General features: G+C 40.7%; 1 protein-coding gene across 1 annotated transcript in view; it reads left to right on the top strand.

Moving 5' to 3' along the window:
- LOC132870859 (ubiquitin-conjugating enzyme E2 E2-like) overlaps positions 1 to 12,764 on the top strand; it is a 172,271-nt gene that overhangs the window by 147,820 nt on the left and 11,687 nt on the right. The window contains exon 5 of the mRNA XM_060904771.1: positions 8,153 to 8,300. Within this exon, the coding sequence (XP_060760754.1) occupies positions 8,153 to 8,300 (148 nt within the window). The remainder of the gene's footprint in view (positions 1 to 8,152; positions 8,301 to 12,764) is intronic.

The following is a 12,764-nucleotide window of genomic DNA, read 5'->3' as shown; positions in this document are numbered from 1 at the left end:
TTTTTCTCTCTCGCTCTTCTTTATCTCTCTCTCTCTGTCTCACTCTCTCTCCTCTCTCTCTGTCTCTCTCCTTTTTTATATCTCTCTCTGTCTCACTCTCCTCTCTCGCTCTGTCTGTCTTGCTTCTTCCTCTTTATCGCTTTCTCCTTTTCTTTGTTTTTCTCTCTCCTCTTCTTTATCTCTCTCTGTCTCACTCTCTCGCCTCTCTCTGTCTCTCTCTTGCTTCTTCTTCCTTATCTCTTTCTCCTTTTCTTTGTTTTTCTCTCTCCTCTTTATCTCTCTCTCTCTGTCTCACTCTTTCTCTCTCCCCTCTCTCTGTCTCACTCTCTTTCTCCTCTCTCGCTCTGTCTCTGTCTTGCTTCTTCCTCTTTATCTCTTTCTCCTTTTCTTTGTTTTTCTCTCTCCTCTTTACCTCTCTCGCTCCTCTTCTTTATCTCTCTCTGTCTCACTCTTTCTCTCGCCTCTCTCCTCTGTCTCTCTCTTGCTTCTTCTTTATCTCTTTCTCCTCTTCTTTATCTCTCTCTCGCTCCTCTTCCTTCTCTCCTTCACTCTCTCCTCTTTATTTCTCTCGTCTCTGTTTCTTCTCTTTCTTGCTCTCTCTCCTCTCTCATTCTTCTCTTTCTCTGCTTCTGTTTATTATTCTCTCTCGCTCTCCTCTCTCTCCTTTATTTTGCTCTGCCCGCTCTTTCTCTCTCCTTCCCTTTATCTGTCTCTCTCTCTCGTACTCAACATGCTCTGCTCTCTTTGCCTGACCTCAGATCAGCACAACACCCCCGAGCTTTTATCGTGACTTGTTCACCGCAGTAGAACAGAGCAGAAACACTGTTAGTGCGTCTCCTTCGTTCCAGTCCGAAGTAAAACCAGAGTTATTTCAGTGCCTCGTTTCCAGCTGCAGCTCTGAATCACACAGTGTGATGTGAAGGTCTGTCATGCTTCCCACACTCCAGCCTTGGTCACGACCCCAGTATTATGAAAGTACGCTGTAGCTCCTGCTCTCAGTCATCTCAGTCAGAGCCGCTTCCTCTGCCATCACCTCAATTTTATTATTACTCCATCCACAGTGTGACGTAACCCGCTAGAAACTCTGTATGACTTCAGTAGGAACACCTGCTTATTCATACAGTTCTCCAATCAGCCAGCCACGCAGCAGCAGGGGAGCGCATGAACTCAGACACATACGGCTCAAGGGCTTGAGCTAACGTTCACATCAAACATCAGAATGGAGGAAAATGGGATCTCTACTGGATTATTGTCCTCAATAAATAATGAATAAATGACCGAGTACAGAAAAGTATTTTTGTCTCTTTTGTTGAACTGGGATCTTTTCATCTACTTTTAGGACATTTGTGAAAATAAAATGATGTTTAACTCACATTTATGCAGAAATATAGAAAATTCGAAAGGGTTCACAAACTTTCAAGCACCATTATGTTTCTCTGTGGCAAAAAAAAAAGACAGAAAAACGAGACAGCGAGTGCGTCTTTCCAAAAGCTGTATACAAGCACACTGTTCACAAACAGGACAGACGAGGAGAAAAAATTCAAAAGGGTTCACAAACTTTCAAGCACCGCTATACACAGTTTCACAATTAAAGTCTTTCTGATCCGTCACGTTTCATCAGAGAGCCAACAATCAGGATATGACACCTCAGGACAACTCGATCCATTATCCATAACCGCTTATCCTCTGCAGGGTTACACTGCAAAAAATGGCCTTTCAAAAATAAGAAATAAAAGATTAAAACAAAGCATATTTGCTTGAATCAGGTGAAAAAAATCTGCCAATGGAACGAGTCAAATTTGACTTGGTAAGATTTCTTAAAGTAAGATGAAAAATCTAACCTGTTTTTAGACGAAATAATTCCAAAATAAGATTGGGGAACTTATTATGCGAGATCTGATTAACTCAAAATAATCAAAATAGTTCTTATAACAAGATCGTACTTCTTACATTTAGCCATTCAAGTCATTTTTATTTATTTCATTTTAAGGGTATTTCACTTAAATTCATGACAAAGTCTGAGCAGTAAAAACTGAATTTAAGATAAATAGACTAATATTAGGATTGTTAAATTCTACAACTAAGCATTGCTAGCTTAAAAGATTCTCCTTTTGTGACCTGTAATTAGTAAAATACTCGAGATATGAGACCAGAGACTATCTCGAATCAAGTTGACGACATGTGTAGCATTGCAACAAGTTTATTTTTTTCCCCATTTCAACATTCAAACATTCAAACATCTCTTAAGATTCCACTTCCCCAGGACCTCAGGCACCAAAAAAAAAAAAAAGTCTACGCATTTTGACTTACAGTGCTTACACAACGCCAAAGCAACAGTGCATTTTGGGGGCACTGACTATTCATGTGTACGAGGGGTTTACAAGATCAGGCACAAAAAAAAAAAAAAAACACTGAACTTAACTCACAGCATTCCAAAAAGCCCTCACTAAAACGCCCTCCACTCACTCATAGCCTTTTTGAAGGCACTTGTCTGGTCTAGAGTCTGTACAGCATCTAGAAGGAGCTCACTCTGAATGACTGAGAAAACAGTCGCAGTTAACTTAGGATCTGTAAGGTGGAGTTGAATTGTAATGAAAGATTCAAAGATTTCAGTAAAGTTCATTTATTCCCAAAACAAGCATACTTTGTTTTTTTTTTCTTGAAACAAGATGAACCGCATTTGACAAATGTCCAAAATGTACTTAATTGTTTTAAAAAAACCTTGTTTTATTTTCAAAGGTGCTCCAAATAAGACTTTTTCAAGACATTTTGTCTATACAAGATTTTCAAGATGGACTGTCTAAAAACTAGCCTTTCTAGCTAAATGAGTTTTTTCTTGTTGGGCAATTATGTCTTATAATAAGGGTGGCTAGATGTTTTGTCTTGAAAATAGACAAATAAACTCCCTAAGATTTTTATTTTTTGCAGTGTACGGGCAAGCTGGAGTTAGTGCTGTAATCGAGTCACTAAACCTCAAGTCCGAGTCCAGTCTCGAGTCCCCAGGGTTCAAATCCAAGTCATTTAAAAAAAAATTTCGAGTCGAGTCCAAGAACAAGACTCCATCCGCACCATGTGACGGTGGCTGTTTCAGCACCATTAACATTCGTTTGTTCCTGAACAGGTGAATGTGCTTCTCTTTATCAGTGAGGTGTGAAGTATCCTGTCAGAGATGGTTGGGAGACGGATGTAAGTGCAGAAGGTGTGTTTATTAATACAAGTGAAGACGGTAAACAATCCAGAACGGCAGGCAAAATCATAAAACGGTGAAACAGGCAATAGGTCAAGCGACGCACAAACAGGCTATCATAGACTCGGCAGAATCAAAGACGAGAAACAGGAAATCAAACAAGGAAATAAGGCTCGGTAATGTATCAGCAACGCAACTCAATACTTCGCAAAGTAAGTGAGATTTCATAGTTTTTATATCGGCGTGCTGATTGCGCCTTAATCCTGTGCAGGTGCGAGTCGTTTACGGCGCGCGCGAGAGTCTGCTTGGTGTGCGCACTGTCTGCGAGTCTATCTGATGCACATGCCAAGGCGCACAGGTGTGACACACTTGCACAAAATTAGTATAAAAATTAATGTAGATATAAATATCTTATGCCAAATTATTATGGCATGTTACAAAAAATAAAGAAAAAATCCGAGTCCTCGTCTCCAATTTACGAGTCCGAATGCAGTTAATGCACGAATCCGAGTCATCAGTGCTCAAGTCCAAGTCGAGTCACAAGTCCTTAAAGGTGTCATTCCATGACAAACCATTTAATACTGGCTCTTTTTGAAATACCATAGTTCACTCCGAGTTGCATATGCATGCTGCACGTGAAAATGTTCTTCTACCCCATTCCCTGTATCAGCCTATGAAAGAAAATAGACGGAAAAATGAGCGAATCAGAAAAAGCCCTACGAACTTGCGTCACTTCGAAAATTAGTAGTCGAGGCCTCACCCATAACCCACTGGAGGGAGCGTCTCAGTGCTGTTAGCCAATCAGAAGCGATATATTTACATGTCATGAATATTAATGAGTAAGAGCTGAAATCCTGTCGTTCTTCCGCCACCCACTCTTCCACCAAACTAGAACAGCCTGAAACAGGAGCACCACAGCATTTTTTTCACCAAAACCGGCTCACAGGGCATTCATTCATACTAGAGACCACCGCACAATTAATGAAAAAACGATGCAATGACACCTTTAAAATTAGGGTGCGAGTCGGACTCGAGTACTACAGTACAAGCCTGGCTGGAGCCTATCCCAGCTGACTATGGGTGAGAGGCGGGGTACACCCTGGACAAGTTGCCAAGGCTGACACACAGAGACACACAACCATTCACACTCACATTCACACCTACGGTCAATTTACCGTAGCGCCACCAGTTAACCTAACCTGCATGTCTTTGGACTGTGGGGGAAACCGGAGCACCTGGAGGAAACCCACGCGGACACGGGGAGAACATGCAAACTCCGCACAGAAAGGCCCCCATCAACCACGGAGCTCAAACCCAGAACCTTCTTGTTGTGAGGCAACAGTGCTAATCACTACACCACCGTGCCGCCACCTCAGGACAACTCACCAAACATAGACATGAAATCAGCTATGACTCGCACTCATCGTTGTCTTGCTTTGGCGTCTGACTATCAGACGCCAAGCTCTGCCGCTCCATCAGGATTCATCCAACTGCCATCAAACTCTGTTTCACAGCTCAGACCAACTCGCACAACACACATCCATCCATCCATCGTGAGCCGCACTCATCTTTACCTCCGCCAACTTTGTTGGAGGAAGTTACGTTTTCGCATCTGTCTGTTTTTCTGCTTGTCTGTTCTCAATGTAACTCAAAAAGTAGTGAACGGATTTTGATGAAATTTGGAGGAAAGCTGAGCCATGATTAGATTTTCAACCACATACGAAGCTCCGCTGCAAATGTGTCTCACACAGACGTGGACAGTAACGAAGTACGTTTGCTTGAGTACTGTACTTAAGTACACTTTTTGAGTATCTGTACTTTACTTGAGGTTTTTTTTGGCAACTTACAACTTTAACTTCACTACATTTGAAAGGCAAATATCGTACTTTTCACTCCACTACATTTCTATCAAGCTCCTCGTTACTCGTTACTATGAAGCAGCTTTGAAAGTGGATGTTTTTTCTTTTCTTTTCTAAAACGTGATGGTTTTTTCACAGGTGACACTGAGACAGTCTATCAGTAATCGCTAGGGTCACGTCACATCCATAGACTGTATAAAATCAAGTTCAGTGATTTCTCAGCAGCGTTATTTAACACGATCAGTTGATGGCAGAATGGAAGGAGGCGGTTCTTCTGGGGAAATAAGGCATAATTCTAATAAGATAGAATTATGATTATTTCTTGTTGCTCAAATAAATAACTAGTTACAGCAGTGATGTTTGAGCAGACTCTGAATCTACACACTGTTGAGTTCTGACAGTTCTTTCTTTCGCTTTTTTTTTAATCTCTGAACACAGGGCCGATCAGTCTGTCCTCGTTGCGTTTTTGTGCTCTCGCAGAACAGAACTGAAAACGTTCTGACGGGTCTGATGTCACTCAGCCAACCAGAACACTCGGACTTTCCCTTAATCACACTGCACGTACAAGAGGTTTCCCCTCATTTTCACTTTTTCTGATGTTTTTCGAACAATAATAAACACATTCGCATGAGAAAAATAACATGTATGGAAATATGCTGAGACCAAGAAATGTGTGAAATTTTATATTTTGGGCTGTTTCACAATCAGTGTTCACGAAAAACAAACCTCAGATTTTTGTGTTTCTCTGCTGCCGAAAAAGACCTTCCTTATCATCCACAAGACGAAGGGATACAAAGTGAAGGATTGTTGAAATGGATGTGACGTATGTCAAGTACAAATTTTCATGTCCTGTGCAGCGATGTATTGTTAATTACTAATGTAATAACAGCTGACGTGGTGACCATAATCCTTGCGGTTTTCTGGAGAGGACACTTTTTGATGGACCCACATTTCAACCACATGTGAAGCTCCGCTGCAAACGTGTCTCACATCTGTTTCAAGTCCTGTTTTCTTTTTACTGTGTAAGAACAGAGTCTTCTGCTTCAAAAGAGACAAATATATTCTTAACCCTTTGATGCAAAACATATGCACACCCCTTCTAATGCACAACATGGGTCAAAAATGACCCGCATTCATTTTCCAGGTTATTTCATGCTGACTGAGTTTTTCTTTGCTCTATCTTTTGAAATCAATTTATTTTATGATTGAATATTCCAAGTATTCTTTAGATATCTTGTTTTTAATTACCACAAATCATTAATTTAATTTTTTCTTTCCTACTTTATGAACAAAAATACTTTTTATATTACTACACATGGGTCATCCAAGTGTGATTTAAAATTAAATGTCTCAATACTATAATAATAATTTGTTTCAAGTAATTACTTTAGCAGTGAATGGGGCCAGTTATTTATTTATTAACTATGTAGTTAGCTAAGCCAACTACAATAAAATTAGCTAACTAAAGTAGAATACGTCAACAGCTCGGTAGCTAATAGTAATTACTTGTAACTTTCTGACAAGTAATCTACTCACTCTCAAGGGAACCTAAACATAATCCATTTTTTTCTAAGGTGATGTTAGAACAACTGAAAAACATTACTTGCATGTATGAGATGGGCAAAGGGCGCTGTGTGTGCTGAGCTGCGAAATGTCCGACACAAGCACAATTCACAGTTCCCACCAAACGCTGTAGTAAATGCATGCGGGTCGGTTCTGACCCATGTGTGTAAACTTGATGTAGAATTACAAAAGCTGTGCTTGTTCATAACTTAAGAAAGGAAAAATAAAAATGATGATTTGTGCGAAACAAAAACAAGATATTTACTGCATATTTGGAAAAGTAAATGACAAAATGAATTTATTTCAAAAGTATATCATAGAAACACTCAGCCATACATGAAATAACCTGGAAAATGAATGCAGGTCGTTTTTGACCCATGTTGTGCATTAGAAGGGTAGTGATACAAAAAGGGGTTTTATTCAAAAAGTAAGAAAGGAAAAAATAAAATAAGGATGTATGATGATCAAAAACAAGTTAATTGAGGAATACCTTGAATACTGAATGATGGAATTAATTTATTGCAAAGATATAGAAGATAAAAACTCAGCCGGGTCACTTTTGACCCATGTTTTGCATCAAAGGGTTAAAATATATCAGGTAATTGGAGTTCCGGGCTTTTGAATGAGAATATCGTGAATATAATGTTAATACAATGTGACGGGATATAGTCAAAGAATACATGACAGTGATACGTGTGAGTACAAGATGTTAAGCATGAAACCCCTGAATATTTAAAAAACGTAACGTTATTGTAACGTACCATCCCATTCCGGTTCATACTTTCTGTACCGGGTTATGGGAGACACCGAGGTGGTCGCTGAGCACCGATATTTATTAGTTTGATATTTCCTGTGTTTCCTTTCCTTCGTATATAACATAACGTCTTTTCTTCTCGCTTTCTTTCCATTACTGTAGTCGGTCTTTCACGTTTCATTCGCACGCTCACGTCCTCCATTTTTCTCTCCTGTTTCAAATTTGTATCCCACAATGCCTTGCGCGAACAGGGAAAGCCCACCACGTCATGCATGATGTAGTATCTTGTATTGCGTCATGGTGAAGCAGGAAAAAATAGCAGAGAATTTCGGGCCACGTGGAGATAAATTCATTAATTGTTCTGTTTTAAAAAAACGAATAAAATTGGACGTCTGTGATTCGAATTCGGTAGCTTTCGGTCCGCTGAACAAAAATAACTGGGTGTCGGGAAAATTCTTTTTATGACCTACACTTGAAAACTCTGAAAGGCGGGATATGTTACTCCTCCGGATGCTGTGTGTGTGAGATTTTCCTGTTGAAGGTCGGTCTGTCTGTCTGTCTGTCTATCTATCTATCTATCTATCTATCTATCTATCTATCTATCTATCTATCTAGTCTGTTTCCTTTTGCCTCTCTCTTTACCCATGTTTTTGTGTCATTCCATTTATCTGTCTCTTTCCCCCACCCTGCCTTTCTCTCTGTCTGTACTCGTGTCTCTTTTTCTTTACCCGTCTCTCTCTTTCTCTGAACTGGTTTGTACTCATTTTCTCCTTGCTGGTCTTCTCCCAGGTGACGTTTCGTACCAGAATCTACCACTGCAACATTAACAGTCAGGGAGTGATCTGCCTGGACATCCTGAAGGACAACTGGAGCCCAGCGCTCACCATCTCGAAGGTTCTGCTGTCCATCTGCTCTCTCCTCACAGACTGCAACCCTGGTACGACACACAACCCCCTCAAGATGTTCACATTATCCTGATTGTCCCTGTGATTTGTTTAGTTATGTGAGCAAAATGTTTCAGCGCATCATACATTTTTTTTTTTTTTAAACCCAAAAATCTTCATTATAAACCAGAGAGAAAGCACTGAACTGTTACTCCCGCTGTAACTGACTGCGATCCTGTATTCGGTCTGATTTCACACCACTGGTGCTTTTAGTAAAGGATTCAAGATACCCAGCGCTGCCGCTCTGCTCGTCTGATATACCTTTCATCTGTATTATGACCTGAACCTGATCACTTTGTTCGACAACAAGCTCTGATTGATAGAATGTTCTGCATTTTAGACCAAAATCTACATTCTTTCCAAGCAAGATTAAAGGAGAAGTGAAGTGAAGTCGTTTATAAACTTGCTTTATTTCTTAATTAACGTGTTATTCAATTACGTTTTCGGTTTTAGTAACCTTATATCGTGACTCGTATTGGCAATTAAATATTATACTTATCAGTCTATTCGGTTTTTAGCCGTGTTGAATTTAGTTCGTTTGGTCCACGGCAGGCGTCGCTTATCCGCGCGATCTTCACGAGACTTGTGCGAGACTTCAAAACGTCAAGTGTCAGCCAGGTGTCAGTGCCGCCATTTTGAAAACTGTTTTCCAAACGAAGTATTGCACAAAAACGAGTTTAAATGACGATTACTGCTGACTTTTTTCAAACTTTCCTGATTGCTATCAAAACAAACAAAACTTCCGGCTTGGCGGCACGGTGGTGTAGTGGTTAGCGCTGTCGCCTCACAGCAAGAAGGTTCTGGGTTTGAGCCCAGCGGCCGGCGAGGGCGTTTCTGTGTGGAGTTTGCATGTTCTCCCCGTGTCTGTGTGGGTTTCCTCTGGGTGCTCCGGTTTCCCCCACAGTCCAAAGACATGCAGTGAGGTTAACGTGGGGCGGCCTTGGGCTGAAGTGCCTTTGAGCAAGGTGCTGAACCCCTGACTGCTCCCCGGGCGCTCTAGTGTGACTGCCCACTGCTCTGGGTGTGCACACGTGTTCACCGCTTCAGACGGGTTAAATGCAGAGGATGAATTTCACTGTGCTTGAAGTCTGCATGTAACAAATAAAGGTTTCTTCTTCTTCTTGATTACTTCAGCATTCAAAAGAGGGCGCGAGCGTCTTTTGACAACCCCTGTGTCCGAAATCGCTCCCTACTCACTACATTGCGGTTGCGCTGAAAGGAATCAAATTAAAAGTCTCAAATTTGATTTAATAAAAGGCAGCGGCGAAGAAGAAAGAAAGGATTCAGCCTTGATTTAAAAAGAACTGAAAGATGCAGGAACTTTGTATTGATTAATGTGGGAAATACGTTCAGTATAATATGGATTTATCACAAAAACACGTGCATGTATTTATTATTTTGAAAACCCACCAGCCGACTGATCTGGCACGTTTTAATTGTGCGACAGTAATGACGTAAATACCAGCGCAACCAGTAGTGTCCGAAAGCGTTTTTTCATTTTACTAATGAGCTCACTATAGAGTCCTCTATATAGTAATTCCCTATATAGGGTGTAGGGAGTAGTGAACGAGTGAGCGATTTCAGACACAGGGTTTGATTTCCGCTGTACGTTTTACTTCCGTCCTACGATGTCTCGCACAGCTCTCAACGAATCTTGTTTACGGCCATCGCTTTGACATACGGACTGATATATTACAGAGCATATTTCAAACACTCATAGCTTGCTATAGCAGCGACAAAATAGCGATCAAACATGCATTCCGATATTTAATAAAATGAGAAATAGAATTTTGATGATAAAAAAAATTGCCTTCAGTTCTCCTTTAATCAGACACTCAATGCTTTCACACACAAAAAAAAGTTACATATGAAGTGGATAAGTTATTTGCAGGACAAAGGAGAGTTAAACATCACAATCTCACAAAGGCCGAGTCTCGAGCGTAGTAATAGCTCAGTGAGAATGAGAACATTGTCGTAAGCTGATAAGGGGTTCAGCTGTAGTTTGGGGTAAGAACCGCTACATTCAGCAGGCACAACGACAGCAGACCGACCCTGAATACTATCAACCCCTGGTATACACTCACCGGCCACTTTAATAGGAACTTGTTCTTGATTGTAAGATTCCTGTTCTTGGCTGCAGGACTGGAACCCAGTGTGCTCTTCTGTTTGCTGTTGCATGCTGAGATGCTTTTCTGTTCACCACGGTTGTAAAGAGTGATTATATGAGTTACTATATCCTCCCTGGCAAAAAAGCTCGAACCAATCTGGCCGTTTTCCTCTGAGCTCTTCCTCTTATCAACAAGGCGTTTGTTTCCACCCACAGAACTGCCGCTCGCTCACTCAGTCACTGTTTTTTGTTTTTCGCACCGTTCTGTCTGTGTAAACTCTAGAGACTGTTGTGTGTGAAAACCCCAGGATATCTCAAACCAGTCCATCTGGCTCAAACCAGCACCCACGCCACAGTGAAAGAAAGCCACACTTTGAGATCACAATTTTTCCCGTTCTGATGTTTGAACATTGAAGGAACATTTTTTTGTGTGTGTTTGCGTAGTCTGATGTTTGAGTGTTTTGTACGCTGTTGTGGTGTAGCTCCGGACCCAGTTTTGGGCGTCGGTTCGCCGTGGGTGATACCTGTGCTCCTCGCTATGGACTGCAGTGAGCTTGTTGCTCATTTTAACATCGTGGTTGTCCAGCGCTCTGTGCAGCGGTGCTTTAGTGCTTGGCGTGATGTTCCGAGCGATGTTGCGTCGCGGCGGCTGTGCGGAACTTGTTTTCGTGCGCCTTTTGGCGGGACTGTGGCTGCTACACTATTGGAATGACATCCTGACCTCTATTTGGTGGACTTTATTTTTCCCCCCCTATAATTGTAAAGCGACCTTGGGTTTTGAGAAAAGCGCTATATAAATTGAACTTATTATTATTATTATTACTTATTATTTGATTAAATATCGGAATGCATTTGTCGCTGCTATAGCAAGTTATGAGTGTTTGAAATACGCTCTGTAATATATCAGTCCGTATGTCAAAGCGATGGCCGTAAACGAGATTCGTTGAGACCTGTGCGAGACATCATAGGACGGAAGTAAAACGTACAGCGGAAATCAAAGCGACCAACATCTGCCAACGTTGTCAAAAGACGCGCGCACCCTCTTTCGAATGCTGACATAATCAAGCCAGAAGAAGTTTTGTTTGTTTTGATAGCAATCAGGAAAGTTTGAAAAAAGTAGGCAGTAATCATCATTTAAACTCGTTTTTGTGCAATACTTCGTTTGGAAAACAGCTTTCAAAATGGCGGCACTGGCACCTGGCTGACACCTGATGTTTCGAAGTCTCGCACAAGTCTCGTGAAGATCGCGCGGATAAGCGACGCCTGCCGTGGACCAAACGAACTAAATTTAACACGGCTAAAAACCGAACAAGCCGATAAGTATAATATTTAATTGCCAATACGAGTCACGATATAAGGTTACTAAAACCGAAAACGTAATTGAATAACACGTTAATTAAGAAATAAAGCGAGTTTAAAAATGACTTCACTTCTCCTTTAACTGAAGCTCTTGATTTGTATCTGTGTAATTTGATGCATCGTGCTGCTGTCAAGCGATCGGCTGATTCGTATAACGGCATAAAACCGCAGATGGATGTATGGGTGTTCCGAATAAAGTGGCTGGTGAGTGTATCTGATATTCAATTAATTGTTTATTTATTTATTTTTCTGCAAGAGTCGGTGATGTGACACTGACAAAATAGCACATCACAATGCATGATTATATAATAATGTGCGATAATGTAAACTGCATTATTATTACTTTTGTGTAACGTTTACAAAATAAATTATCATTCAAAAATGAGAAAAAACATCTGTAATTCAGTTTTAATTTATCACATATGAAATAATATATATATATTGTCATATTGGTCAGTCCTAATGGGCATGCTTTTATTGTCAGGGATTTTTTTATTTTTTTTAAATCAAAGCCCTTGGATTTAATACAGAAACAAAAAAAAATCTGCCTCTATTTCTAATTATTAAACATTTCTTCGAAAGCACACCATATTTTTCCATTTGCTATCTATGTGTATTGGATTAGTGCCGCCTTGAAATGACTTTTACATGCGCAACCTGTGGCCATCTGTGTAAATAAGGGCCTGCTTCCCTTCTGGCATGTTAATCAATATGTGAGCAAGAGAACGGTGCAGAAACATACCATTAATAACAGCGAGCTTGCCCACTTCCGACGCCATGGATTATAGCTGGAGGCAACACATCCTGGCCTCCAAATGATGTTCCGTCACATCCTGGCCTCCAAATGATGAGGCAATGTGGTCTCTGGCTCTGTTTCTACTGTGTACTAGCAGCCTTGCAGGCACGAGCGTCTCTTAAAAAAGAAAAATAAACGTCATCAAATCACCAGAAATGGATCCTGTCCTCCAGATAAGAAGCAGGACTAGTTCTG

The sequence above is a fragment of the Neoarius graeffei genome, chromosome 22 (genome assembly GCF_027579695.1).
Source record: "Neoarius graeffei isolate fNeoGra1 chromosome 22, fNeoGra1.pri, whole genome shotgun sequence".
In the NCBI taxonomy this organism is placed as follows: Eukaryota; Metazoa; Chordata; class Actinopteri; order Siluriformes; family Ariidae; genus Neoarius; species Neoarius graeffei.
Note: the sequence above shows the minus strand (reverse complement) of the source record. Positions and strands in the feature narration are given on the sequence as shown.